Source organism: Musa acuminata, chromosome BXJ2-7 (assembly GCF_036884655.1).
Source record: "Musa acuminata AAA Group cultivar baxijiao chromosome BXJ2-7, Cavendish_Baxijiao_AAA, whole genome shotgun sequence".
Taxonomy (NCBI): domain Eukaryota; kingdom Viridiplantae; phylum Streptophyta; class Magnoliopsida; order Zingiberales; family Musaceae; genus Musa; species Musa acuminata.
The window spans coordinates 35,415,991-35,442,334 of record NC_088344.1 but is presented as its reverse complement, the minus strand read 5'-3'; the positions used below and the strand labels follow the sequence as shown (position 1 = coordinate 35,442,334).

At 36.7% G+C, this 26,344-nt stretch overlaps 3 protein-coding genes across 6 annotated transcripts; all 3 read left to right on the top strand.

The window, feature by feature from the left end:
• Positions 1 to 4,365: 4,365 nt before the first annotated feature.
• LOC135617840 (uncharacterized) lies at positions 4,366 to 8,924 on the top strand. 2 transcript variants are annotated; one of them, XM_065118518.1, is made up of 8 exons: positions 4,366 to 4,471; positions 4,928 to 5,034; positions 5,659 to 5,712; positions 5,785 to 5,867; positions 6,065 to 6,173; positions 6,781 to 6,794; positions 8,204 to 8,305; positions 8,472 to 8,924. In XM_065118518.1, the coding sequence occupies exons 2-8, from the start codon at positions 5,010 to 5,012 to the stop codon at positions 8,604 to 8,606; spliced, it is 522 nt and encodes a 173-aa protein (XP_064974590.1). In that variant the 5' UTR covers positions 4,366 to 4,471; positions 4,928 to 5,009; the 3' UTR covers positions 8,607 to 8,924. The 2 variants fall into 2 exon arrangements, with proteins under 2 accessions (XP_064974590.1, XP_064974588.1); XM_065118516.1 differs by having other exon boundaries at positions 5,669 to 5,712; positions 8,472 to 8,851.
• Positions 8,925 to 12,715: 3,791 nt separating this feature from the next.
• Positions 12,716 to 18,924, top strand: LOC135617839 (peptidyl-prolyl cis-trans isomerase FKBP16-3, chloroplastic-like). Of its 3 annotated transcripts, none has more exons than XM_065118515.1 (7): positions 12,716 to 12,829; positions 13,573 to 13,853; positions 14,979 to 15,062; positions 15,632 to 15,681; positions 17,456 to 17,504; positions 18,250 to 18,324; positions 18,588 to 18,924. In XM_065118515.1, exons 1-7 carry the CDS (start codon positions 12,772 to 12,774, stop codon positions 18,699 to 18,701), a joined length of 711 nt encoding a protein of 236 aa, XP_064974587.1. In that variant the 5' UTR covers positions 12,716 to 12,771; the 3' UTR covers positions 18,702 to 18,924. The 3 variants fall into 3 exon arrangements, 2 of the variants coding, with proteins under 2 accessions (XP_064974587.1, XP_064974586.1); XR_010488870.1 differs by lacking the exons at positions 12,716 to 12,829; positions 18,588 to 18,924 and adding exons at positions 12,841 to 13,053; positions 17,788 to 18,086 and having other exon boundaries at positions 18,250 to 18,309; XM_065118514.1 differs by lacking the exon at positions 12,716 to 12,829 and adding an exon at positions 12,848 to 13,053.
• Positions 18,925 to 19,371: 447 nt separating this feature from the next.
• Positions 19,372 to 25,455, top strand: LOC135585263 (tryptophan--tRNA ligase, cytoplasmic-like). Its single transcript, XM_065118513.1, has 12 exons — positions 19,372 to 19,683; positions 19,778 to 19,897; positions 20,725 to 20,910; positions 21,441 to 21,492; positions 21,666 to 21,731; positions 22,039 to 22,125; positions 22,303 to 22,395; positions 22,613 to 22,693; positions 23,588 to 23,659; positions 24,296 to 24,364; positions 24,662 to 24,772; positions 25,134 to 25,455. The coding sequence occupies exons 1-12, from the start codon at positions 19,445 to 19,447 to the stop codon at positions 25,182 to 25,184; spliced, it is 1,227 nt and encodes a 408-aa protein (XP_064974585.1). The 5' UTR covers positions 19,372 to 19,444; the 3' UTR covers positions 25,185 to 25,455.
• Positions 25,456 to 26,344: the final 889 nt, after the last annotated feature.

Here is a 26,344-nt window from a genome sequence, read left to right as displayed (position 1 = left end):
TCTCTCCTCTCTCATTGGAGGAGTGGGTGGGTGGTACACTGCGTGTGGCTCAGTCAATTCCAAGGTTGTCATTCTCCTCTTTTTCTGCCTTTTTGTTGAAGAAGGGTATTGTTAGAGGATTAGCATAGTTTATGTAATGGATGGAGAACATGATTGCCAAAATATGTCAGCTAATAGTAAGCCATCATTAATTAACATGCATCCAAATGATCCAATCCTACCTCCACATAAAAACTTACCTGACTTGATTGTCACACCCATGCTCAGTTTCCAAGGTCATCCAGAGAGCAATCTGAAGACAATATATGGCAGGTTTGAAATCTTATCTGAGTCGGGTCATTTGGAGACAACTCATATTCAAGTCAACTGTCAGTCATGTTCTCTTTCTTTCTCCAACTCTGAAGAAAGCAACATTAGGCCTTCAAACTGCATTATCCAAAAGAAAATGTATCAGCATTCACATGATTAGGAATCATTGAGAGGACACTTAAGATTAAGCTGGCTTTTTTTATTAATCCAAATATAATAATACCATTTGGTGCTAATTGCCTGGTGGGTAATAAACTATGAGGATGGAATATGGCACAGTTGGTAAGGAAGAAAATTATGTGAGTCAGAAAAACTGGGATCTGTCAGAATTTGTTGGAGGAAAGTCTTAAATTTAGAGCTCCATTTCACAGTTGCTGTTCAGAACTCTCCCTTAATAAAGGAAGTGACTTATTGTGTACTAACTTTTTAATTTTCTGATGAGATAGTTGTTGGTGTGATGAATAAAGGTAGATGTGGGGAAGAGGGAAACTTGGGTAAGTGGAGGACCAAATTAGTATACTATGGGCAGTATAGCAACAGAAGGGGGGACAAGGTGGATAAGATAGAAGGTGGTGGGGCTAATGAGATATCATAGGAGTCTCATAAAATAAATATACTGTTTGTGAGCTTATTAGGCAGAGAAAAATCAGTGTTCACAAGCTTTCCAAGGGTCATGAAAGGGATGTGTTACCTTCACAGTGGCTATTTATTGTGCAGGGTGGAATCACCCACTGGTCCTAGAAATGGAGCCCACAACCACATTGAGTCAAAAAAAAATAAAACATAATTGATCATAGATAATTTACATGAATTGATGTAGAGTGGATTTTTAGATACATGACACAATTCCACAACAACACATTTGCTATGGAATGGAGAAGCAAAAAGAGGTGGTATTTGACATTACTGTGGTTGATAATTACTTTGAATTTTAAAGTGAAAACTTATAAACACTAGCAATTAGTCATGTTTGGCAACCTTGTCTTTGTTTGAAAAGTACTGTACAAGAAATAGAAGTAGAAACTTTCAACTTCTGAAACTATTAGAAATAGAGAGTACACCACTGTCACCACCTAATCCATATTAGAGAAAGAAGTTGAAACCTTGTTGACAAACAGCATGAAAAGAAATAAATTCTAAGACGGAAGGTGGTGACAAAAAAAGAACATTAGAACTGTTTATGACATTTAGTCTACAGACAATAAAAACATAAATTGCACCTATTTCAAGAAAATGAAGAAAAGGAAAATGTTCGATGAATTTTGTGTCTCAATTATTTGGGATCAGTTATATGATTCTTTGATATTTGTATGACATAATGTCTCTAGTTACATCAAATGAAATCCATTTAGTTTGATGTCAACTCCTCCGTCCATTCCATTGTTCAAGAAAATCCAAAGAGCTTGAGGGGGAACGAATGGCCACTATGGCAACATTGCATCCCCAAAAGTTCAACCACTGGAGCTTTGAAAACCCCACATTTAATTGGTCGGCTGGACTTTTGGTGGTCCATCAAGAAGCCGAAGGTCTCATGTGAGACCCCACCACATTGCAATTATTCGTGATAAGGATACACCATTTGAGCCCCGCCACCATCAAAGCAATTTAAGAACTAAAAAAGACCATACACCAAAACAATCATTTCCTTACCCATTCCTAACCTACTAAAATAAAGAATATGAAGCACTCAAGTATCAACTCTAATAATTATATTTGTTAAATATCTTGCAATCTAGAGATAACTTAAGGTAGAACTAAAATATTTGGATATCTTCAATTGTCTTTGTTCTATTTTTTTAGTGAATGGATACCTTGATATCATGGTAAGGTTACATCCAAATTATAATGTTATGCAATAAATCATCTTTTTCTAGTTAGCTGGTATTTTAAATTGTTCTAATCAAAGTAACACAAACACTTACATCTTAAATTTGTAGGAGAGATGTGACCTCTGTCCTCTGAGGTTGTTGACCATAGTTACACCTGGAGAAGACAAAAAAGAGTTGAACTTAGAAGAAAGAAACTATAAAGATAGTCCAGATGTAGCATTCCCTAAAGATAAAATCTAGTGTTTGAAAGCTTTGTGAAAACAATTATTCTAATCCAAGATCCGCCACTTGATGGTAGAACATATCAAAGCATAGGGAATACATTGAAACTGTAAGATTTTAGGAAAACATTAGCCCTTCTTGCTTATGCCCTGCATGTAATATATCTGTGAACTGACTTCCACAGATTTTACTTCTCTCATTGGCTATGGAATCAATGTCTTCCATTGGTGGGTGTGAGAGCATGTGAGGCCTCTGCAAAGACATGCAGGACAAGAACATATTTTATGAACAAGAAAACCTGTACAAACATCAAGAACTAGCTATTATCCATCATTCTTTCAGAAAGCGACATCATAAAAAGTGGTTTCCAAACTCAAGATAGATTTTGCTTTGATACATCATTGAGATCGGTAAGAGCAGGGTACTAGCTAGTTAGAAGAAAAATACAAACAAAGCATTTTGGAAAATGGTATGCACATGAATCCTTGTGCATGACTAAGGAGAGTTTGAGCTGGTGGTTTCATGATCTAAATTTTTAACATCTACACAGCACTGGATCCAAATTCACTTCCAGGAGCAAAAGCTGCTTCAAGCTCTTAGTGGTCTAAGTCATCATAAACTGACTTTTCACCTCATGTTTTCCGAGTTTTATTCACAAGTTACGACAATTTCAGCAATGAAGAATATGAAAAGTTCAATGTAAAATGTAACAGATCAAACTTTACGAACATTTATAAAGGTAATGTTAATTGGTATGGACTTAAGGTCAAATTTCTAAACCAGATGAAGGAAAAGAATTCTATAATGGAGTAAAAGGATCCAAGGAGGTGACCTTGAATAGGTATAAAGCTTCATGTTGGTATTGATGGTATAACAATAGCAAATGCTTGAGCCCTTTTCCAAGTAACAAGATCGTAAAAAATACACTATATACACATATCACGATAAGAACTTTATAGTAATCACTATTATGAAATATGATCACAATCTTTTTAATTTAATAGTTTCTTCTCTACACCTTTGCTAATGAAAACTAAAAGGGCTTGAAACAAGGGCCACTATGGCAACGGTGCACACCTAAAAGTTAGATCACTGAAATGTGAAAGCCCCACATTTTTTGGTAGGTTGTTCTTCTGTTGGTCCATAAAGAAGCCGAATGTCTCATTTTGAGGTCGACCACAGTGCAATTATTAGTGTACCAAGTTCATGGAGCAACCACCAAACTGACCTTAGCTCTGATGGTCAGTGCAGAGAAATTACTAGGAGCAAATCAGGAAGGAGAGTAAATATTCGTGCACTCGCTGCATACATCAATTATATGATTTCATCTCCATCACTTTGCCAACATCCATGCACAGCTTATTCCAATACAAATTGAATCGACAGTTCTCCATGCTGAACCAGATCAGACTCCATCAAGAAGTGAAACCAACCAATTGGATTCTTCACAATAACAAAATGGAAGAGAGAATGGAAACAAGTGAGATATTCTAACAAAAATCTGGTGACATTAATTTGGAAGATCGATGACAGAACAAACCATTTATATCCCCATTATCACGAGACCAAGATTTCTCTTTTACATACAAGCTAAGGAAACAGGAAACTTAGTGCTACTAAAGACTAGTGTTTTCGGACAAAAAAGAAATCAAACTCATCTAAATCCTCTTATCAAAACAAGATATTTCTAGAATTCAAGAAATAAAAAGAATTACTTGCTGAAATAGAGATTGATTTCGTTGAAGCGCAAGCCTCGTGCTGACCGTATTCGAGGTCACCAACGCCGGAATTCCCCTCGGACGATTTCGATAACGACTCAACCGTAAAAGTACCCTAATTTTCTTTGAACGGCGGGAGCGCTCGTTGGCGTCCATCGGCTGAGGCAGTTGACGGAAATGTCCTCTTTATTGTAATTAATTACGAGAAAGCCTTTTGTCATCACAGAGTGCCACGTGGTACTCTTTAAACGGTTCCGGCGGAACACCGAGAGGAAAATCTAGAAAGGCCAGAGTTAGGGTTTCCGATAGGGTTTTGGGTTTCATCTCCAGAGGAGAGGGGGGAACGAAATGGAGTTAGCCATTAGACCTTTATGCAATGGACTGAGTCCGGAGGTAACAAAAGCTGCCAGAACTCAAATCTATTTTGTGATAACTAATTCTTAGATCATCAACAAGTACTTTGATCTGTTTCTTTTCTGGCACATTAGTTTGTTCCTTTTGTTCCTCGCAAAGTCTGGCATGAGGGATGAAATCAGTTTCGGTTTGGCTCGTGTATTGCAATTCCTCCTTTTAAGTCCTGTGGAGGAGAGAGATTAAGCAATTGTTCCCCTTTGAGCAGTTTCATTGGTGTGCTTATGAAATAATTCACTAAAGGATGCTACTTGTGTAAGCAATTTCATAGGCGTGATTATTTGGACTCTTTGCATCATTGGTTAACCTATAATTATCTGCATTTTAATTCTTGGACACGGTATATGGAAGGGTCACTATATGTATATCCTTTATCCTCGACAAATAAATGAGATGCTAGATTCCTTAACATTGTTCTGTGATTGTATCTCTCTACAGATAATGATTCGAAAGAAAAGAATAAACCTGTGTGCTGGATTACCATTCTCTCAGAGAATGCAGTCATCAATTCATATGCAAAATGTCACTCGAGAAAATTTTAGAAGGTACCAATACTTTATGAGTTAGTTCATGCTGTTCCAGAAGAAGCATGTTGTTTTTGTATAATTCTTCTGTCTTTTCTCTTTCTATTGCCTTTGTTTTGTTTTGTTTTGTTTTGTTTTGTTTTGTTTTGTTTTTTTATATTTTTGCTAATACTCCCCTAAGACAAAGTTCTATCCAATTGGGATCTAGTTCTGAAAATGAGTTTCCGTAGGACCATAGAATATATTTTGATGAGAAATCTCTATTAGGTTTTATAGAATATCTTTCCATGTACTTTTGAACTTCGTAAAATTCCTGTATATTTCCGTTAACAACAATGTTGGAATCTACATGTACTAAGTTCTGCTTCACATCCACTTTCTTTCTCATATTAAAAAAATACCTTTGTTCTTCAGAGTTAATAACTACGTCAGAGTCATAGTGGCAATAGAATAGTTATGTTGTATCCTGCTTCTCCACCTGTCCTGCTTTCCCCTCCTAATTACTTGTGCTCTAGTTCCATCAACTTCTTTTATCTTAAAGAAAAAACACATGCAAATATCACAGTTGCCTCTCTGTGCATCCTTTTTGTTTCTAACTGCAACCGATGACATAGCCAGAGTTACACCCTTATTAAAAAATTCCAGATCTATACAGGGATGGCTACAAAAGTATTGATGCAATTGAAGCAATATCTTCAGGTAGAAGTCTATGCTACTTCTTTTACCAGTCAGCATATTTGTAATAACCTATTCTCCATATTTGAAATGCAGATCCTGAGAGTCTTGGTAATTCCATGTCTCCTTTTGAGGACTTCACTGTTACTGTTAACAACTCAGATGATAGAGAGATAAAGGTAAAAATCACTAATATGTTTTGTTTATTTCATGTTTGAATGTTTGATAATAAATTTTCCAATAATTATGGATTGATCTTGAAGATTGTCAATTGCAAGTTATTTGACATTTACTATTGACTATGTATTTCCTTGAAGCTTTGGCATAATTCTTGAGAGCATACAAACTTAAAATTGTGACATAACCTTGGATGCAGATTAGGGTTGATGTATCTGGCACTAGAACTCAGGCCATCTTTGATGATGTGTTTTCCAAATTAGTTGCTGCTGCACAACCAATTCCTGGTTTTCGGAGAGTGAAAGGAGGTGAATCTGATATCACATTTTGAATTTGTTGAATATTTACAATACATTCACACTAGCATATTTATTCATGACAAGCATATCTCCACAGTTTCAAGCTACATGGTTTGTTGAATGGCATGTCACAAAAGGCTTTTTTTTTGCAATTATTGTGGTTCGGTAGATCAGCTGCTTACCTCTTTTTCCCTTCATTGTGCTTGATTCAGAGAACTGTCACCAGTTTTTAAATAACCATCATACCACCTTATTATGCCAAACTAACTCCTTTTTCAGTCATTCTGCCACTACTGGATACTTCAATACGGATTGGCTGATCTCATTTACATTGCATTCATGTGTGATCCTTGGTTTGTGGGACAGGATGATATCAACTTTTATATCTTTTCCATTTTTACACTCAGTTATTATCGTCTATAACTTTTAGAACTTCAGTAACTTTCATTACTTGAAGAACATGGCATTTGGAATCATCTTACAGATTGCTATCTTTTTTGTTGCTTTCTCTGCACTATTAAATGTTGATCAAGATGTCCTTCACAGAATAAACTGACTTGTATTCTTGTTGGTTCCCATTGTTCATGACTGGTGGAAAAATTCTTGGATGTATCAGGGAAGACTCCTGATGTAAGTTTTACTGCTTATGTCATCTTTTTATTGTTATGCAAGTTGCATTAGTCAAGTAGTTACCCTGTAAAATGTTCTCTTCTGGACATTAGAATGTCACTTGGAATGTTGGTGATTGATTTAAAATGGCTTCAGAAATCTATAAGCCATCTGATTTTCTCAATCTTTTGTTAGTAGACCTCGTCAATTCTCAATTGGAAAACAGATCCTCTTCATAAATTCAATGCTGTGATACTAATTTTGATTAGAAAGATCTAAATTTTATCAAAGTAGTCTTACTCAAAAAGTGTCCAGACATCTAGTGTGTGGTTTTGACTGGCTTTTGCAAGTCAAATGGAAAGCTTTTGTGCCCATAATGCAGCACTTTGTGAAAGCATCAGGATGCTTCTGTTTATAATATGTATACTGACAGATTGTTGCTTCTGACTTGTAGTTTTTACATCCAATTCTCTGGTGAAGTGTAAAACTTCCCTATACTGGTTGATAATCTGGGTAAGAATCAACAAGGTGTTAGATAGCGATGTTGATGGATCTTTTACCGTTCCCCCACATTGCCTAGTCTTGAAGTTCAAACTTGCATTAACGTGTTTGAGTCACACAGGCAACCAAGTCTGGAATTATAATTATATGGACTTATTAAGACTACAAAATTTGATTATGGGCAAAAATGTAGGTTTTAGGAATTACAATTGAAGGAGGCTACATCAACAGATAGGAATGAATAAAACCTTGCAGGTCTGGTAATTTGCCGACTACAGATCTGACTGGTTATAATTTTAATCATATGGCCAGGTATAACAGACCTTGTTTGGTAAAACTAAAGACCCAAAGAGACCCTGGGACTTCACATAGGAAATGTGCTTTTACTGGACCATCTGAATTCTTGTTATTTTTAGCACCTGAAATTTTACTAGTTCCATGAATAATAGAGAAAGCAAAAACAAAGCATAGACTAAAGCATGAAGAAGTTTCCTTTTGGTAATTCGCCTTTCCTCTTATTTTGAAATAAGATTTAGCTATGTAGATACGACACCCTGCAGACTTTGTCAAAGTGACTCAATAATTTCGATGGTCTTCCTGTCTTCATGTCCAATTGATTTTAGTTGAGCTGTTATTTTTACTGGAAACCACATATTTTGTGAATTTCCTGAGGTTCTCTGGCAAATTTGTTTCTGAACTTTTTACCGAGTTTTAGATTGCCCAATGTACATTTACGTAGCTAGAAGCTGAAAATTGTTTTAGAAACGGGTGAATGTGCTGTTTTAGTAGATTTCTTCTATTGGCTTCATTAAAGCAATGCTAGTACCTGACATCCGATATTTTTTTTTCCTGATATCTGAATTTAGTGCAGTTATTTACATTATCATATGAATGGTGGTGATTTTCAATATTGTACTCTTTAACTGCAGATACCAAAAGATATTCTCATGCACATCATTGGGCCATCAAAAGTTAACAATCACTCTATCAAAAAAATCATCAATGCTACAGTTGCTGAATATATTGAAAAGGTACTTTTGTATTAACATGCTGCTATAATGTGTTACATCATTGTAAGTATTTTTAATGGTGTCCATGTTAGTACCAGTAATTTACAAAGAACAGTGAGCTCTTTCTTCTCTTCAGTTGTTCCCAATTGTAGTCATACATCATGCTTTTACTGAATACATGTTACAGGAGAGCTTCAAGGTAACCAAAGATCTTAGAGTTAAGCAGAGCTATGAAGAGCTTGAATCAACATTCCAACCGGGAAATGATTTTGGCTTTGATGCAATTTTACAGCTCCAAGAAACGAAAAAATCCAAAAGTTGATTTATTCCATTTGTAACTTATTGATGAGAAAAGGACAGAAGGATGAGAAAAAGTCTGCAGAGCCTCAGAAGGAAACAAGCTTAATCTAAAAAGCTGAGTCCTCCAAACTGGTAGTGGGTTTTCGGTGTTCAGATAGCGTACAAACAAAAAATCAATTCAAATTTGATAACATAATTGTTTTGACTGAATATTAAGGCAATTTGTCAATCGTAAATGTTTGTTCCATGAGAGGGAAGTATTGCTGGTGTTGATTGTTGCACAACTTCACGGCTCGATTTGATCTCGAGAACACAAGATCATTCACACAGATTCTTGAGGCAAGATGGTCGATGCTAAGTAGGGTCAGAGCGTCATCAGTTGGGTTGACCCAAGGAGGAGCTGAGAGTCGATTCGGTTTTTCCGTGTCTAAGTTTCTACACACATAAGTCGAAGTTGTGGGGGAGGGAGCTCTCGATCCCTTGGAAGCTTATATGGAGTTGAGAGTGTCTCGAGTGTTGGAGGTCTCATCCCCTGGCTAGGGGTTGGCTTCTATACCTCTTGTTAATGACTGTCAATGCTTTGGGTGATCGACTCATATATCCCATACGATGTGGATCAACTTACTTGATTTCACATCGCACAATGTTGTCTCGTACGACCCCGAGCGACATGGGCAATGAGATGAATCCAAAGTGTTACATCACACACGTGTGTCATGTCGATTTCGAGGCTTCATATCATGTTGATTTTGACATAACTGTTGATTTTTGTCGTGAGAACCATACCAGAAGATACCCTATAATTTTGCTATAAACAAGATTAATCGAATTTAGAAGACTGAATTCATGGATGCTCAGCATCATTGGTTTTGCCGTGTGTATCGATCTTTTTGTCGTTGTTCTCCCTCTCTCCCTTTTACACCCTGACATAATTCGTGATCAAATCCTCTCTTTGAAATTGTGCCTCGTTCATACTGTTTCAAGTGGTTTAGTCTGATTTGATGATTTAGCTGGTGGATATATATATATATATATATATATATATATATATATATATATATATATATATATATATATATATATATATATAGTATTAAATGCATGAGGTTCCCATTGCGAGGACGAGCTTGACCTCTTTATTTTAAGAAAGTATTAACAACCTTACCATTGAACTCCGTATCAGAAAAAATACAAAATATTAAATATCCGAATACTTGGGAGTAAACGGAGTGTTTCTTCTTCGGATGGGAAAAATTACCTCATCCTTTTATCAAGAGAAGAAAAAAAAGAAAACAAAAAAGAAGGCTTCTTTACATTTCATGTAATTTCCTTCCTTAAGCCTGCATCATTTTACAGGGCGTAACGTGATCGAGCTGCTCCGCCGTCACTAATGGCCGGGTCCCTTCGGGCTCGGCCCTGACGGCAGCCTCGCCATCCACGTCGCCACCGTCGCTCTCGCCTTCTCCTGCGTGCTCGGGTACGCCAAGTAGCTCTCGCCGCCGTCGAAGCAGTCCGGCACCGGCCTCGCCGCGTCGACTCCGCCGACGTTGCTCGCGACGACGGCCGAGACGAGCAGCGCCATCACCAGCACGCAACTCCTCCGACAACCCATCCCTCGATCCTTCAACAAAAGGCTAGCTTGTAATGCTTGCAAGGATTCGGCTGCATGCGAGGAGTTTATATAGAGAAGCTACCTACTGCAAAGAAAGTCTCGTCTGAATCAAACCCTTGACAATTGTGAGGTTTTCTTGTTGACAAAAAAGATTAGCAGCGGTCAAACATGTGTCACATGTTTGATCGGAGGCGAAGAAGCAGATGGTGGCAGGTGAAGGAGATCTTTGACTCCGAGGTGTGGAACTTTGAAGGCAAACTCGAACCAAAGTTGCTGCATGGAACGTACACACAGTCTTGGTCATGGAAGGAGTGCAAACTTGTAGGAATTTGGTTTTGGGGGTGCCTTCCCGGCACCTACCTCGGTGGCTGATGCTGATGCTGATGCATCTTCAAGAATTTTCTAAGTACATTATTTTAAATAATAGTAGCGACGAAGATCGAGTAAACGAATGTTTTTTTTGGTACAACGATAAGATTCTTTTATTATCAAAAAACTTGAAATTTTAATTTTATTAGTCTCTCTATATAAATAAGAGAAGTCTTTTTTTTTCATAAGATTTATTCTTATAACGATGGTAAAAATACTCTAATAAAAAAAATATTTTACTCATATTTATTTTCTATCATTTAAGAATTTTAATAAAATAATAGTGATTCGAATGATTCTTCATGTTCATACGACGATGAAATAAATATTTACTAAATATAAGAAATTATATATCACTTATAATAGTTATTATTCCTTAAAACAGATTAAAGTTTATGGAGTATGTCCTACCAAACTTGCCAAGAAAATGATTTCAAACTTCTGTCTGACATGGGAATTTTCTCCACACAGTTCGTGCAGGAAAACATGGCGATGATGAACACGTTTGCTGCATTTAATTGAGGTCCGAGACGCGCATTTACTTGTACCTTCGGTCAAAAACTATATATATATATGGACGAATATAATACAGTCAATGGTATATAATTCTGGTCTTCACACCAAAAAGTCCTAAGCACGATATTTGAGGCACCAATCTCGAAGTCAAACATCACGACTATGGTACACCGTATGATATTTTAATTATCATCAGTATCGGGGACACATTTTTTTTCGAATTTCTTTTCTTCTTATTAACTGTTAACGATGGTTAAATAGAATTTGATTGTGTGATACTTGAGGAGGTTGGGAGTTAACCTTAGTTCTAAGTTTAAAAGAATATCATAAATTTGATGTGAGTGAATTCTACTAAGGATACTGTAAAAAGAATTACAGATGTATATGAAAAAATAAGAAAATTTTTCTAATGTTTAAATTAATAAAGAATTTGAAGGAATTGGATAAGTTTCAAATATAAAGAGTATAATTGACGGAGACCATTTCCTAAAAGTTTACAAAGCTAATTATAAATTATCTGATGTAATTAGCTATCTTTAGTATCCTAATCCTTATATTTTTTTTAAGTTACATTGATATTCGTATGATTACGAAAGTAAAACATCTATGTTCATTTATCCTAATTTTATCAATTTTATCAATAAATATATAAAAAATAAAAGATAAAAAAATATTTTTAATGTTTCAGTTGATAGTGATGGATAGTGTCGATGGTGACGAATGATGGAACAATTAGGGGGTTGTTATAGATAAGAAGAGCGACGACGAGATGTAAGGATCACTCTATATCTGCATCAATATTGACACGGTTGTTGAGTGACGAAAGGATCATCGATACAGATGTCGAGCAACGTAGCTCGACAACTACATTAATGTCATAGATACAAAACAATTGAAGGGACACTCGATAATCACGTCACCATTGATGTAAATGTATAACAACATTTACCTTTCATTATCGTTTTCCTATCTACGATAGACGCTTGCAATCTTCAATTATGACATCATTTGTCATCATCAACTAAAATATTAAAAATTATCTTTTTATCTTTTATTTCATATTTTCGTTGATAAAATTAATGGTATTATGATAAATAAATTTAGATATTTCACCTTCGTAATTGTAGGGATATCAATATAATTTTTTTAAGTGTAAGAAACGAAATACTAAAACTAGATACGAGGGCTTTTAATAATATAAGATTTAATTATTTGGTTAAGATTATGATTAATGCTTGAAACTATTATATTCAATCTATGAAACATTTAGTATAGTTGGTTGAGTCACATCTTATGTACTAACTTTTGTAGAGTCCATCATCATCATCACCTAAAAGGTGATAAAACATGGCTCATCCAACATAAGGTATCAATCATATGATACCGAGATATTAGCCGTATAATTATGAGGTATATATAATATTTTTTATATTATTAACTGAAACAATAAAATGGTTGAAGCTCCTACACGTTATCGGATCGGATTTGGATCGAGTAAGTGGGCTATTGGGCTCGAGGGTGGCTTGCGGGACACTGAAACAATAAAATGGTTGAAGATCCGAAATACACGTTATCGGATTGAATTTGGATCGAGTAAGTGGGTTATCGGGCTCGAGGGTGACTTGCGGGACAGATCGAGCCCTCGTCTCCAATCGATTCTCCACGCAATCCTTTATCCGTTCCAAACCCAATGCACGTCCTTCACTTCACAGCCATGGCTTCTTCCTCCGCGCTTCTTCTTCCCTCAGGTCACCATCCAATCCCTTCTCCCCTTCTCTCTCTCTCTCTCTCTATCTCTCTCGCACACATGCAGAGATACTATCTGTTTAATTTTGGCGTGCCATAGAAATTCTTGCACACATTTTTGTTTGGGGCAACAAAATGCAGTAGTTTAGCGACTACAAAGGAATGAGTTCTTGCCAAAAACAGCAGAGATTGAAGCCTGATTTCGTAAATGGTCACCACAAAATCGGTACTTTGTTCTGTTTTTGGTTGACGAGAGCCGCTTGAGAACTATTCATAGAGTTCTTCACTGGTAGTTTCAGATTTTGGTGATCTTTTCGGAAGTGGCTTGCTGCTTAGCCTTCGGTTTTGTTATTCTCTCATCCTTTAGCGAGATTCATTATGACCTATGTTGGATGAGTTTGTGGGATTTTTCGATCTATTTCCTGTGTTATAGAGACATCAAATGTTTGTAAATTGGATATCAGCCATGAGAATGAATTGTAGTAAAAGAAGCCATGTTCATGTTTTTGTTGTGGTATCGTTTTTTTAGCTTTCAAGCAATTGGAAAGGAATTTCAGTAGAGGAGCATACGACTTACTGCGATGTAGAAACTGATCAATTAAATAGCTCTTATGCCATTCATATTAAGATTACTTGCATGCTTTGGCTTGTTGGCATATGGTGCTATCTTGCTCAATAGTCAGAAAGTGTTTTCATATCATAGCTTCTGCAAAAGTTTCCTGAGTAGTATGTGATACTTGTGTAGGTCCAAGCTTTGTCAAGAAAGCATGGTGTAATCCTCGTATCTTGTCCACTGAGAGGATCCCAATTTTGTGTGTTCATTGCTCGGCCTCAGTGAGTGGACCCAAAACATTAAGTAAGAGAATATATGACGATTTCACACTATGTGGTCGACGGACTGCGATTGGAATGGTGTTGGTTACGTCTGTTTTTGGGTTACCCATTGTTGGTTCCCATGGAGCTGGATTGCCCCCAGAGGAAAAGCCAAGATTATGTAACGAGGAATGTGAAAAGGAGCTTGAAAATGTATGGTGAGGTTGCATAACCCTGAACACAATTTCTTGCCTATCCAGATTTTGATGTAAATTTTCTTTAGTGCTCTTCTTTAAATAGTCAAGATTTTGACTGGTGATATCAAGGTCAGAAATGATGTCATTTCTGAAGATGACAAATTTTATGCAGATCAAGAAGACTAACAAAAAGATGTGTAAACTCAATAATTTCTTTTTTGATTTTGAGTAGATGCACTAAAATTTTCTGGTTTATGAAATAATTCATCTGGTATTTGGGTGGTCTGAAACATTCTGATGTGGGCTTCTTATTTATCTTTGTTCCATGTGCTTTAAAGAACTTATTGTTATGGACATCACTTCATTCTTGAAGGGTGTGGTTATATGGTATGCAGGTAGGACTCTCACATGTAGGGGGAGATTGATAGGACATGTAAGAGTGGATAATGTTACCTGTTATTAACCCATACTATCTGAGAGTACAGTTAATATACTGGCATTGGCCCATAATTTATCTACTAAAATTTTTGGATTGAGATGGTGACCAATTACTGCACGGATGCCCTTTTTCGACCAACAAGTCTTTCATGAAAACTAATCATGTTATCGTGAACCTAGTCTACATGGTTTTCTTTCTTAGCTGACAAGGATAGACATGATTTTGCAGATTCATTTCCGATGTAAAAGCAATAAGAACCATCTCATAAACAATTTCTTACAATTTAGCCACATTTCATTATTCATAAAAATGTCATTATCCATAACAAGCAAGTGGAAGATCTAAATTTTTGAAGAAGCACAACCCATAATTGAAGGAAATAGTTACAATGAATTTCCTTACTATTCATGAGTGTGGATTAGTATATTCCCATCACAGTGGTTTTTCATCCTTCTACCAGTTGTTACTCTTTGTAACTTGTTATAGCTGTTGAAGATAGTTGTGCTCCCTCTACAATTCATCTGTCTAGTTTCTATCATGTCTACAATTTTGCTGTTGCAACCTGCTTGAACTCTAAGCTATATTCAACTGTTGGACTATGGTAAGACACTACTGCTGTAATATCAGTGTTAAAATCTAGAGATACTAGATAAAACTTTCTTATTTATGAATAGGTGATAAACATATTATATTTTCATGCAGATACCTATGGTAACTACAGAATCTGGTCTGCAATATAAGGATATTAAAATTGGAGAAGGTCCGAGCCCACCCATTGGTTTTCAGGTGAGTTCCCGATTGAGGTTTAATATATTTTTTAATTTTTTTTAACTTTGGATGCCATTGAATACTTGGCTTATTACTAGAAAAAGTGGATCAGTGGACTGCCACTTTAATAATTCAGTGAGAGGAACAATTTTTTTAAAATGCATTAAATTATAATCATGATAAATGAAAATGGTGGCCTAATGCACGTGGGTCCCATCAATCATTAGCACTGCAAGATATCTGTTGGTAATGCATGTAAGTGCAAATAAGCTCATTTTTAGAAATTTCGAAGAATTTAAATTCTAAAGTATCTTTGCTCTGCTTTAATGCAATTTTTTCTTATTTTTCTTGCATCTGTTGTCTAATCTACATTTGAGGAACTGCTTTTCATATCCAATATTGCTGAACTGATTCTCCTTGATGAGTTGTTGCATGGGAATTTGGGAAACTGCATCTCAGTAGCAGTGTTCTGTTACTTTGTGTGCATGTTCTTGTGTAGTATCTTATTTCTTAATTTGCTCTCTAATTTTATCTATGGTACTAAATATCTATGCCATAACTTGGGTATTTCATGTCTTACCATATAGGTGGCTGCAAATTATGTTGCCATGGTTCCATCAGGGCAAATATTTGACAGGTAAACACTCTACCGAGATCATTAATGATATTTATGCTTGATGAGGCCTTAAAAATGAAATGGAAAGATTTTGTTTATGATTTTGTCCTTTTTAAAGTTCCTTGTTTACTGTTATTCTGGGAGCCTTCATTTTATATTTATAATTCATGACTATCTGGGAGAAAGTTGATTCCTCCTTCTCTTGTTGGCTCAAGGCATGCATCTAGTCCTTTTCTGTCTTTCTAGATCCCTGATTGCTGTCTGCAGCATTTATAACAATATGTTTCCATTTGCTTTGACTTAGCTATTCCATAGAAAAATTTGTAAAATTCAATAATTTATTTCAAATACTCGCTTAATCCAAACTATAGTTCTGATGTTATCTCCTTGACACCAAAGACAAATGCTTAGTGTCATGACCTAAGTCTGATGGGCTAACTGACCTATAACTCTGTTTGGCCCAAACCACTAACCAAAATGCTTAAACTGAAGTTATCATAGTATATTTATCAGACCCTTATAAGCCAATCTAAGTCTTTGTTCACTTTTGATGTGAGACTAATTGAGGGTGTTACAATCTCGCCCACTCAATTAACTTGACATCCTTGTCAAGGCCCAACCTCTCACCATGCCCAAATACTAGGTTGGCTCTGATACCAAATGTCACGACTTGAATCTGATGGGCTAACTGGCCTATAACTCTGTTTGGTCCAAACTACTGATCAAAATGCTTAAGCTAAAGTTATTGTAATATACTCATCAGACCCTTATAAGTCAATCTTAGTCTTTACCGACTTCTGATGTGAAACTAATTGGGGGTGTTACACTTAGGATGTGAGAAGCTTAAAGATACAAACTTGATGGGGACGACAAGTTGCACAATATATTGAAGAGGAAGTCAATGTAGAAGAAACATTCAGCAAACAACTGTGACAGGTCAATAAGGATTTATTATGTTGATGTGCAGTATAATCACATTAGTGAAAACAAAAAGTCCTTCAAAAGAATTCTATCACTAACAGTAAGGCCGTTGATTCTTAACTTACTATTGACAATAAAGTTGGCCTAATCTTAACTTAATTTCAGATCAGATCCTCAGGAAGGTGCCTCCCGTTCTAGATAACTGAACCACCTCTTCCCCTGCAGCCACATATTTTGTAATGAAATCCACCATGAGGCAGCCAAGATGATTAAAATAGCACAAAAAAGAAGTTATGGGAGTAGGATTGACAATTATCCAACTGGATCTGGATTTTTATCCAATCAGAGCTAGATTCTTTTCTGGATTTTCAACAGATGTTGCCAATACAACCAACATAGAAACAATTTTTAACAAGTAACAGTTGTATTGTATGAAAATACAGAAGGTGTAATCCATTTCTGGATTGCTCTCTTTTTCGCCTCGCTTCTCATTTCATCCCATGTTTTCTGTGCCACTGCAGTCTAGTTTGCAATATGTCTTGTTTATATCTTATTGTTTTAGACAGTAAGTCACTGCATGTCACAATGAAAATTCACTACCGAGGAAACTCCATAGGCTTATATTTATTCCAAATTTGACCTAGATATTGAGTATCAGCAAAGCAATTATCTGATTGATATACATTGAACTTCATTTCTTTTATTTTGCATGGCCTATCAGTACAATCTTAGAAGCATTTATCTAACATTTCTATCTGGGTTGCATATTCTGCTGACTAGCTTTAAGTAACATGAATCATAATGCTCATTCTGAAATTGTATCCTAGACAATTCTTTAGAAGGATTCTGATTCTGCTCTTCCTTTTTGTTCCAGCTCATTGGAAAAAGGCCTACCTTATATTTTTCGTGTGGGAGCTGGTCAGGTATAACAATCTTATCATACTTCCAGTCTTTGCGCCTAATGTTGGTAAGATCTAATCATATATGGTTTTTCCTATAAGAGATCTGAATCAGTCAGAACTTTGTTTGTTGTTGATGTTTCTTGGTGTACATCACATGCTGGCTTACACACTCCATAATTTTAGTTGTTGCTTATTCACACATATAGGCCATCATGGATTCTTTTACATTATTATTTTCAACTACTTTCTTGAAGTAATTTTTGTTTTTCTTTTCATGAAAGTCAAATATAAATGTGTAATCCAGGAGGGCCCATTCCGTTACAACATGGAGTATGCCTACTCACACTATATCAACCAGTTAGAATGAAGTAATTGTATCAAGGACTCTGTAAATATGGAGCACATCCAACTCCTGATGGTCCTTCATGATCTGTTATGTATCTTTCCCGTTCTCTACCATCTGTTATGTATCATTTTGCGCTCGAGTCTTTTCAGCCTACTGTGCTTATTTTGGGCGGACTAGAAGTTATTTGTGAATCTGTGAAGACGGTCATAAAAGAGAACAAGAATTTGCTAAGATATTGAAGCATAGCGTCATGCAGTGTGAGGAATTCTCACTATACTGGACTGTTTTGTCATCATGAAGAAATTTGCTTTGCTTGAAAGCATACCGCCTGAATATTTGAATCTCTCATGGAAATATTCACCTTGCAAGTTTTCCATGTTTCTTCATGTTCTTTTTCCCCTTTTGTTTTGCCAAAAATAGGTGGTCAAGGGACTTGATGAAGGAATTTTGGGCATGAAAGTTGGAGGAAAACGTCGACTGTATATACCAGGCTCCGTAAGTGGTCTTGATGCATTGAAATCAATATTGTAACATCTTCGAGACTTTCTTTTTTCATATACCAGTGGATAAACATGTAATCATAATTTGTCAGACTTCCAGCTAGATTCTGTCCATTTAAAAATCATATGCAACTGTGCCCATCTATAGCACATTACTTGGTCTGTTGTCATAAAATTTCAGGACTCCATTATGTAGTACTTTCAATAATGATCAAATTTTCATCTGAATGCATCTAAGTTTATGTGTTCTTTCAACAGTTATCATTCCCCAAGGGCCTTACTTCAGCACCAGGGAGGCCAAGGGTAGCCCCAAACAGTCCTGTAATATTTGATGTTAGTTTGGAGTATGTTCCAGGTCTTGATGACGAGTAAACGTCAGCTTGGAGTCTGTTCGACGGATCGACAATGAGTCACAGAGAACTTCACATTTTTATCTGTATTCAAAAGGAAAATATGATGTGAAAGAAACAGTTCATTCTTTGTCTCCATGTCCCTATATGCTACCCTTTTATTGTGCAGTTGAGGTTGAGTGTTGATCTATTCTTCTGTATGCAAAGAAACCTCTTCATCAGTGGATGTTGTGTTAGAAATTTTAGTGCTGGTTATATGATTCTAATCGAGGTCAACAAATATTGATTTTAGGTTGAATTTAAGTTTGGATTAATTTTACCTCATATGGAGAGAATAAGAATCTGTTTTGGTCTCTCATTCTGTTGCACATTGCATTCACAGAGAGGTCATAATCATCATTCGTGTTCATTGGACCCGGCCCATTGACCTGATCCGTTCATTGGGCGAGTCGGGCTCAAATCTCAACCGGGTTCGATCTAGTGTCACTCTTAATCAAACCGGCGATTTATGCGTAATGTTGGACCGGTTCGGAGAAACCTCGGTCCTTTCTTTTCTCAATAATTTTTTTAACCCATACTGCATTCACTCGGTTCTTCGCTGCCTTGTGATTGGACGTTATGTGCGGGTCCCAAACGCTAAATGGCAAAGCTGACTTCAGATATCATTATTTATGGTCCGAACCGGTCTCTAAAACCCAATCTTGCGGCATTGCTTCTAGAACCCTAAGCACGGCCCCCCGTCCAAGCTCTCGGTCGCCTTCTGCCATGGCGGAAGAGCCAACGAAAGCCGGCTCCGCCGGAGGCGGCGATCGGGAGGGCGACGACGAGCAGGTGGTGAACCCTTGGGAGGTGACGGCGAAGGACGGGGGGAAGATCGACTACGACAAGCTGATCGAGAAATTCGGCTGCCAGCGGCTCGATGAATCGCTCGTGCGGCGCGTCGAGCGGCTCACCGGTCGCCCCGCCCACGTCTTCCTTCGCCGTGGTGTCTTCTTCGCCCACAGGTCCGACTACTTTTGCCCTCTCAATTTCTATCCTCTTTCGGTCTTCCGGTGTTTTTGGTGAATGGGAGCTTGGTTCTTGGGTGATTGTTTATAGGGACTTCAATGAGATTCTTGATGTCTATGAGAGGGGCGAGAAGTTCTTCCTGTACACGGGGAGAGGGCCATCCTCCGAGGCGTTGCATATGGGGCATTTGGTGCCCTTCATGTTCACCAAGTAGGTATCCCTGTCGGTAAGCTTTATATTCGTTGATGCATTTCTATGTTAATTACGTATTATAAAAATACTTGCTTCACTAGCTTCAGGTTCCAGTGATTCTGATTTCACTTTGTGTGCTCTTAGGGTATTACGTATCGAAATCTAAGTATTTCTGTTGCGTGCTAGATATTTCCTGGTTCTAATTATATTGAACAGTCTGGTTAAATCACTAGATTAAGCAGAATTTGCAGTAATTAAAAAAAGAAAATCTGATTTCTTCTAGCTGGAATGGGATTAATGTGAGAAAAATCTTTGAGGTGGCCTTTTTTTACAGAAATATTTTGTTCTCTAAGGTCTTGCTAATTTTTTTCTTAGGCTGATCTTTAGTCATAAAGAAATCTCCATCCATGTGTCTTTCGTCACGGCTAAGGCCACATTTTCTTAATTCTATTGGTTTGCTGGTTATATCAGAACATTTGTCCTTCACATGCTTGTGATTACATATCCATTCTCTCTATATGCTGGCTAGGGAGCTTACTTGGTCCAGAATTTGGTCAAAAAATTGATGTGATTTTTCATCAATGCAATTGTGAAGAAACACGTTCCATTAATATGATTTGTCTTTGTTTACCAGCCAGGAAGCAAGTTGGTCCAGTATTTGGTGAAATCGTTGATGTGACCTTTCATCAGTGAAATTTTGAAGAAACCATCCAATTAATATGAGTTTTGTAATTCATATGCATCTTTACACATGAGATTATGTACTTTATGTTTTTTGTTATGTTAAATTTGGTTGAGTCAAGCTTGTGGTTTGGTTATTTGTCTGAAGCTACTACTATCAATAGATACTTGCAGGACGCTTTCAAGGTTCCTCTTGTTATACAGCTAACTGATGATGAGAAGTGCATGTGGAAGAACCTTACGGTGGAAGAGAGTAAAAGGCTTGCTCGTGAGAATGCGAAAGACATAATTGCATGTGGATTTGACATAACTAGAACTTTTATTTTCTCAGATTTCAGTTATGTTGGCGGGTAAGGCTTTTTATTTATTAGTTGCATCTTTGCACTAGCATGATATAGTTTCCACTATGTAAATGATTGCTTGTATTCCATTATCATTCATATATCTCCTACCTTCTGTTAAATGTAGGTTTTAATTGTATACCTTGTGTTCACTGATAAAACCATTCAACATTAAGATTCATTATTTCAAAAATTAATTCATTCTTTTCCGAGTCAAGTTGGGCCTCTCAAGTGTTTATGCATTGTAGTTTACCTCAGAACAATTTGAAGTGCATAACTGCATACTAGGGTTGCATATACAATATGTAAGTGAACTTTCATGACAAGGTGAATAAGTTTCAATTCATGGTCTAGGAAAGGTAGAGGAACAACAAACCCTTAGTTTGAAATAGTAGGATGGATCTGATGCCAACGATCAAATAATATTGCTTTTAACCTCAAATAGTTGGTACTAACAGTTTGATGTTGTTGCTTTAGATTTCAAGTAATGCTGATCATTTGCTATGTTGTAGAGTTCTAATGTCAAGATTTTTTTGCAGTGCTTTCTATGAGAATATGGTCAAAGTTGCGAAATGTGTCACATTCAATAAGGTGACTCCAAATGCATATTTTTTCAGACAAGCATGACTTATAACAGTTATTTTATGTTTCAAGGGGGGGTTGCATATTTTTTCAGACATGCTTGACTTATAAAATTTATTTTATGTTCTAAGAGAGTGCCATTCAAATACTTACTCTTGTAATATTGTGCTTCTGAAATGCAGGTTGTAGGAATATTTGGCTTTACAAATGAGGATCATATTGGTAAAATCAGCTTCCCTCCTGTTCAGGTTCTACTTCAACGCCTTTTTCTCATGGCCTAACTTTTCTTCAGGTCAATATGAAACTTGCTTCATAGCTGAGTGTGTTTGACCCTTTTAGTAAGTTAACATGACAATTCTTTCCTAGAAAGGGGTTCAATGTTTGTTCTTGGCATGGCATAGTTAATAATTACATCATTTTTATGCAAATGAATACTGCTGGACTCACTGTTACTCGACAAATGAAAAAGACACGGCTAGTTGTCATATTTTTGCATTGGTAATAAAAAAATACTAGAGATTTTTATCATACCTGAGCATAATTTATTGTCTACAGGCTGTCCCATCATTCCCTAGTTCATTTCCACATCTCTTCTCAGGCAAAGACGATCTTCGTTGTTTGATACCATGTGCCATTGACCAGGTGTTTTGCTTTCTGTTACTAGTTTTTACAAGTGAAATCTTGACACAATAGTTCTGGTGTTATGTTTTTACTTTTTCCCTTTGTGCAAAACTGCATATGTTCTATAGTGTAATCTACTTTTTATTGGTAACTTACCAACTTTCCCTAACGCTAGTGGTTTTTTGGTCCATCTTTCAGGATCCTTACTTCAGAATGACACGAGATGTTGCTCCTAGGATAGGTTACCAAAAACCTGCATTAATTGAGTCATCATTCTTCCCTGCTCTCCAGGTACCTATGAGAATTTATTAATCATCAATTGGAACTAATCTATAATCTGATTGTTACCAATGAAAGGATAGAGCATCGTTTCCTTTTGTTTATTCCCATTGTTTCCATTGACATATTTTATGGAGTGACATTCATCTTGATGAATTTAGCTTTGAAACACCCATGTTGGATTATTTATGGCTTTTTTATTAATGTGTACTGGCTCTGCATGCTTAAGGGGGAGACAGGAAAGATGTCTGCCAGTGATCCAAATTCTGCTATATATGTGACAGATTCATCCAAGGACATTAAAAATAAGGTTTTTGTTCCTATTCCATCCATTTGCTTTATTTCATTGGATGCTTCTTCTGTTCCTCTTCTATTTTTCACTTGAATGTATTTTATTTTGTACTTCCACCCTGGTTGTGGCTGGGTGTTTCTTCATTTAGAGTTTTGCAGTTACATACTTTAAGATAGTACTGGTTCTTTTCACCACTATAGTACAATATATCTAGTATGGATTTCTGGAATAAAATATTTAGCTCATAATTTAGACTTTGTTGCTCCACCATAACTGTGTCAGAGAAGTTGGATTGTTCTTGTTCCTTGAGTTTTGTTGCTTCTGTTATTCCTTTTCATCACTAACTGCAGACAGAGCAAAGCAAGAACTTCCACTGATGAGTTTTTCATTGAATTTTTAATCAAGTTGCTTTGAAGATCTCGAACAACAATTATGAACTTCATGCTATCTGGTTGTTTCTTTGTTATTTATGATTTATATGATTGGCCAATCTTGCTTATAAAGTCGATTAGTAGTTGTCATTTTTGAGCTCTTAGCATGGATTTTTTTTCCTATTTTGATATGAATGGATCATTCTTGTTTACTCAATCAACACTTGCCATATTCAATGATTCTGAATGTGGACTAAAAGTTAGGTGCATCACATGAAAGTGAAACCAGAAGTGGGTGCTCTTACTACAGATCATTCTAATTGCTTGGAGGCCTAGCCTGCTAGTGGGTATGGTAAAATAACATAGGTGCATTGTAAGGTTGTATTAGGTTAATTATATCTATAATAATGGAAAATTGATCTGACTGAACACAATTTATTTCCTACAATGAGCACAAAATTACCAAACTTTAGTTGTTTTAAATGTTCAGAATGAAAGATGAGGCTACAACATTGTGTCATAAAATTTGCTACATTTGCAGGTAAACAGGTATGCTTTCTCTGGAGGCCAAGATTCAATAGAGAACCACAGAAAATATGGAGCAAATCTAGAGGTATGCTTTCTTCTGTCATATTGGTTCACTAAGAAAGCTGCAGACTTTGTTTTTTTTCAAACAACATTTGCAGTATTACTACTGAAGGAGCAGATTTTAATGCAAAAATAGATTCCTGAATGGATATTCCATAGTTTCATAGACTATTTGGAATGATGGATTTTCTAAGAACTTCACGTATACAAATACTCAGATTAGGTAAGGTAAAGGCAGCAACATATGCAAACATCAGATATAGCTGGAAATGTTGGATGGGACAAATCCGAGAAAAGCACCAAATTGAACTTATGAAGATACAATTTACTGGAGCATTTAAATTCTATAAGAAACGTTGTCAGGATGACTCATAAAAGTGGAGTGAAATAGGTAGATTAGACTCATTATCTCAATTCTCGATGAATTTGAAGCATGTCTTTAATAGTGATATGTGGTATTATAATCTCATTGCAGTTATTATATATAGTTATAGCACTCTGCAGAAATTATGTTGGTTTCTAGTGAATCCTTGATCATGGGGTTTTGTTGAAGTTGCTATCAAGTCTAGGCTGTAGATGAATGCACTGTGATTGTTAAGCAAATCATTTGATGTTTGCACTTTTATCAAAATTTACTACTACTGCTTTGGATCTTCAACAGGTTGATATTCCTGTCAAGTACCTTGGTTTCTTTCTTGAAGATGATGCTGAGCTTGATCACATAAAGAAGGTACTTGTATAAATTCTCGATTTCATCCTGAACACCGATTTCTTTTGAGAAGCATAGATTGCTCAGGCTGCACGCCTAGTGATGCTTGACGTGTGGACCGGGTACTACTGGCATGTCAAATTTAAGCATGTCCTCCACAGGCATGGAAGGCTTACACCCTTGCCATGTCAGTTTGCCTGCGACTTGATGGTACACGGGGATGGGATAAGTAAAACCATGACAGCATGTACATTGCTCATGGTAAGCTATTCAATTAGTCTAGTAAATGCAGCAGCCAATTCCATAAAAAATTTTCAGGAGTATGGAGCTGGACGAATGTTGACCGGTGAAGTCAAAAAGCGCCTTGTGGAGGTCCTGTCTGAACTGGTGGAGAGACACCGGAAAGCTCGCGCACTGGTCACCGATGAGGTAAGCAACTGAGATCTTCTGTAACCTGTTCACCTTCAGAGAGCTGCCATATCATCTAGTAATAAACTCTTTGATTAATTGGTCTAAAGTTTTCATGGACAAAGACACTGGACAGTATAATTTAGGCATACAGAAACTCATTATTTGGTTGCACTAATGGTCTTCCATAAGATGAAAAAGTGATTACCTGGTTACAAGCACTAATGATCAAGAACCAAGAACAAGACAATGGATCGAAATAGAAGATCGTTAAGTATCATTAGTACAGACCATGTAGCCCATGCCATGCATGCGTGCTGCCATGCCTGTTTTTTGCCTCTCTACTATGTTTACACTTAACAAATCTGTCTTCCCTGGTCAGGTGGTGGATGCTTTTATGGCCGTGAGGCCCCTTCCCCAGATGTTCGGCTGAAAAGCTTTCTGCATGCGGATCTCGACCCAAATTGATTCCAGCAGTAAAGAACAAGAATATTATATATTATTTTTTTTGGCAGGATTCTTTTTATTATCCATTCAAGAAACAGCGAGGTTGCAATGAGCAGTTCCCAGAGGTTTTCCTGAGGAAGCTGTTTTCTTGGTAACATGCGCAACATGCATTTGTGCTGAAGCATTGGATTCATTATTTTCATATTTTGAGCTAAGGTGTTTGCTATTAAAGTTCTGAGAAGAAAATTTTGGTCTTGCGCCTTCGTCGTAGCAGATTTATCTTGACGCAAGTCGAGTTTCTCAACATATATGCCTCGGGCATGTTTGTCCTTGTATCTTAAGCATAACGGATTTATCTTGGTGTGGGTCGAGTTTCTTGACTCATACACATCGAGCGTATTTAGTATCACGTTTTCGTCGTAGCGGATTTATTTTGATGTGGGTCGGGTTTTTCGAATTACACACTTCGAGCATGTTTGACTTTACGCTTTTATTGTAGCGGATTTATTTTTAGTGTAGATTGGGTTTCTCGACTCACACTTTAGGGGCGTTTGACCTTGTGCCTTTATCACATCGGATTTATTTTGGTACGGGTTAGGTTTTTCAATTCATATGTTTTGGGCATGTTTACTCCTGTCATAGTTGATTTATCTTGGTACAGGTTGGGTTTTTCGACTCATATCTTATGCACGTTTGGTCTTGTATCTTTGTTATAACATATTTATCTTGGTGGGGGTCAAGTTTCCTTGCTCATATGTCTCGGGCGCATTTCGCCTTACATTTCGGTCGTAGCAAATTTATCTCCGTATGGGTCAGGTTTTTTGACCTATATGCCTTAGGTGCATGTGGCACTTTGCCTCTACCTAATTGATTTATCATGGCATGGGTTGGGTTTCTTGACTCACACATCTTAGACATATTTGGTACTACATCTTCATCATAACAAATTTATCTTAGCGTAGGTCGAGTTTTTTGACTCATGCCTTGGGCATGTCTGGCCCACGCTTCTATTGTGACAGATTTATCTTAATGCGAGGTTGGGTTTCCTGACTTATACATCGTATGTATGTTTGGCCTAGTGCCTCCGTTGTAACTAATTTATCTTGGTATGGGTCGGGTCGGGTTTTCCAACTCACACATTTTAGG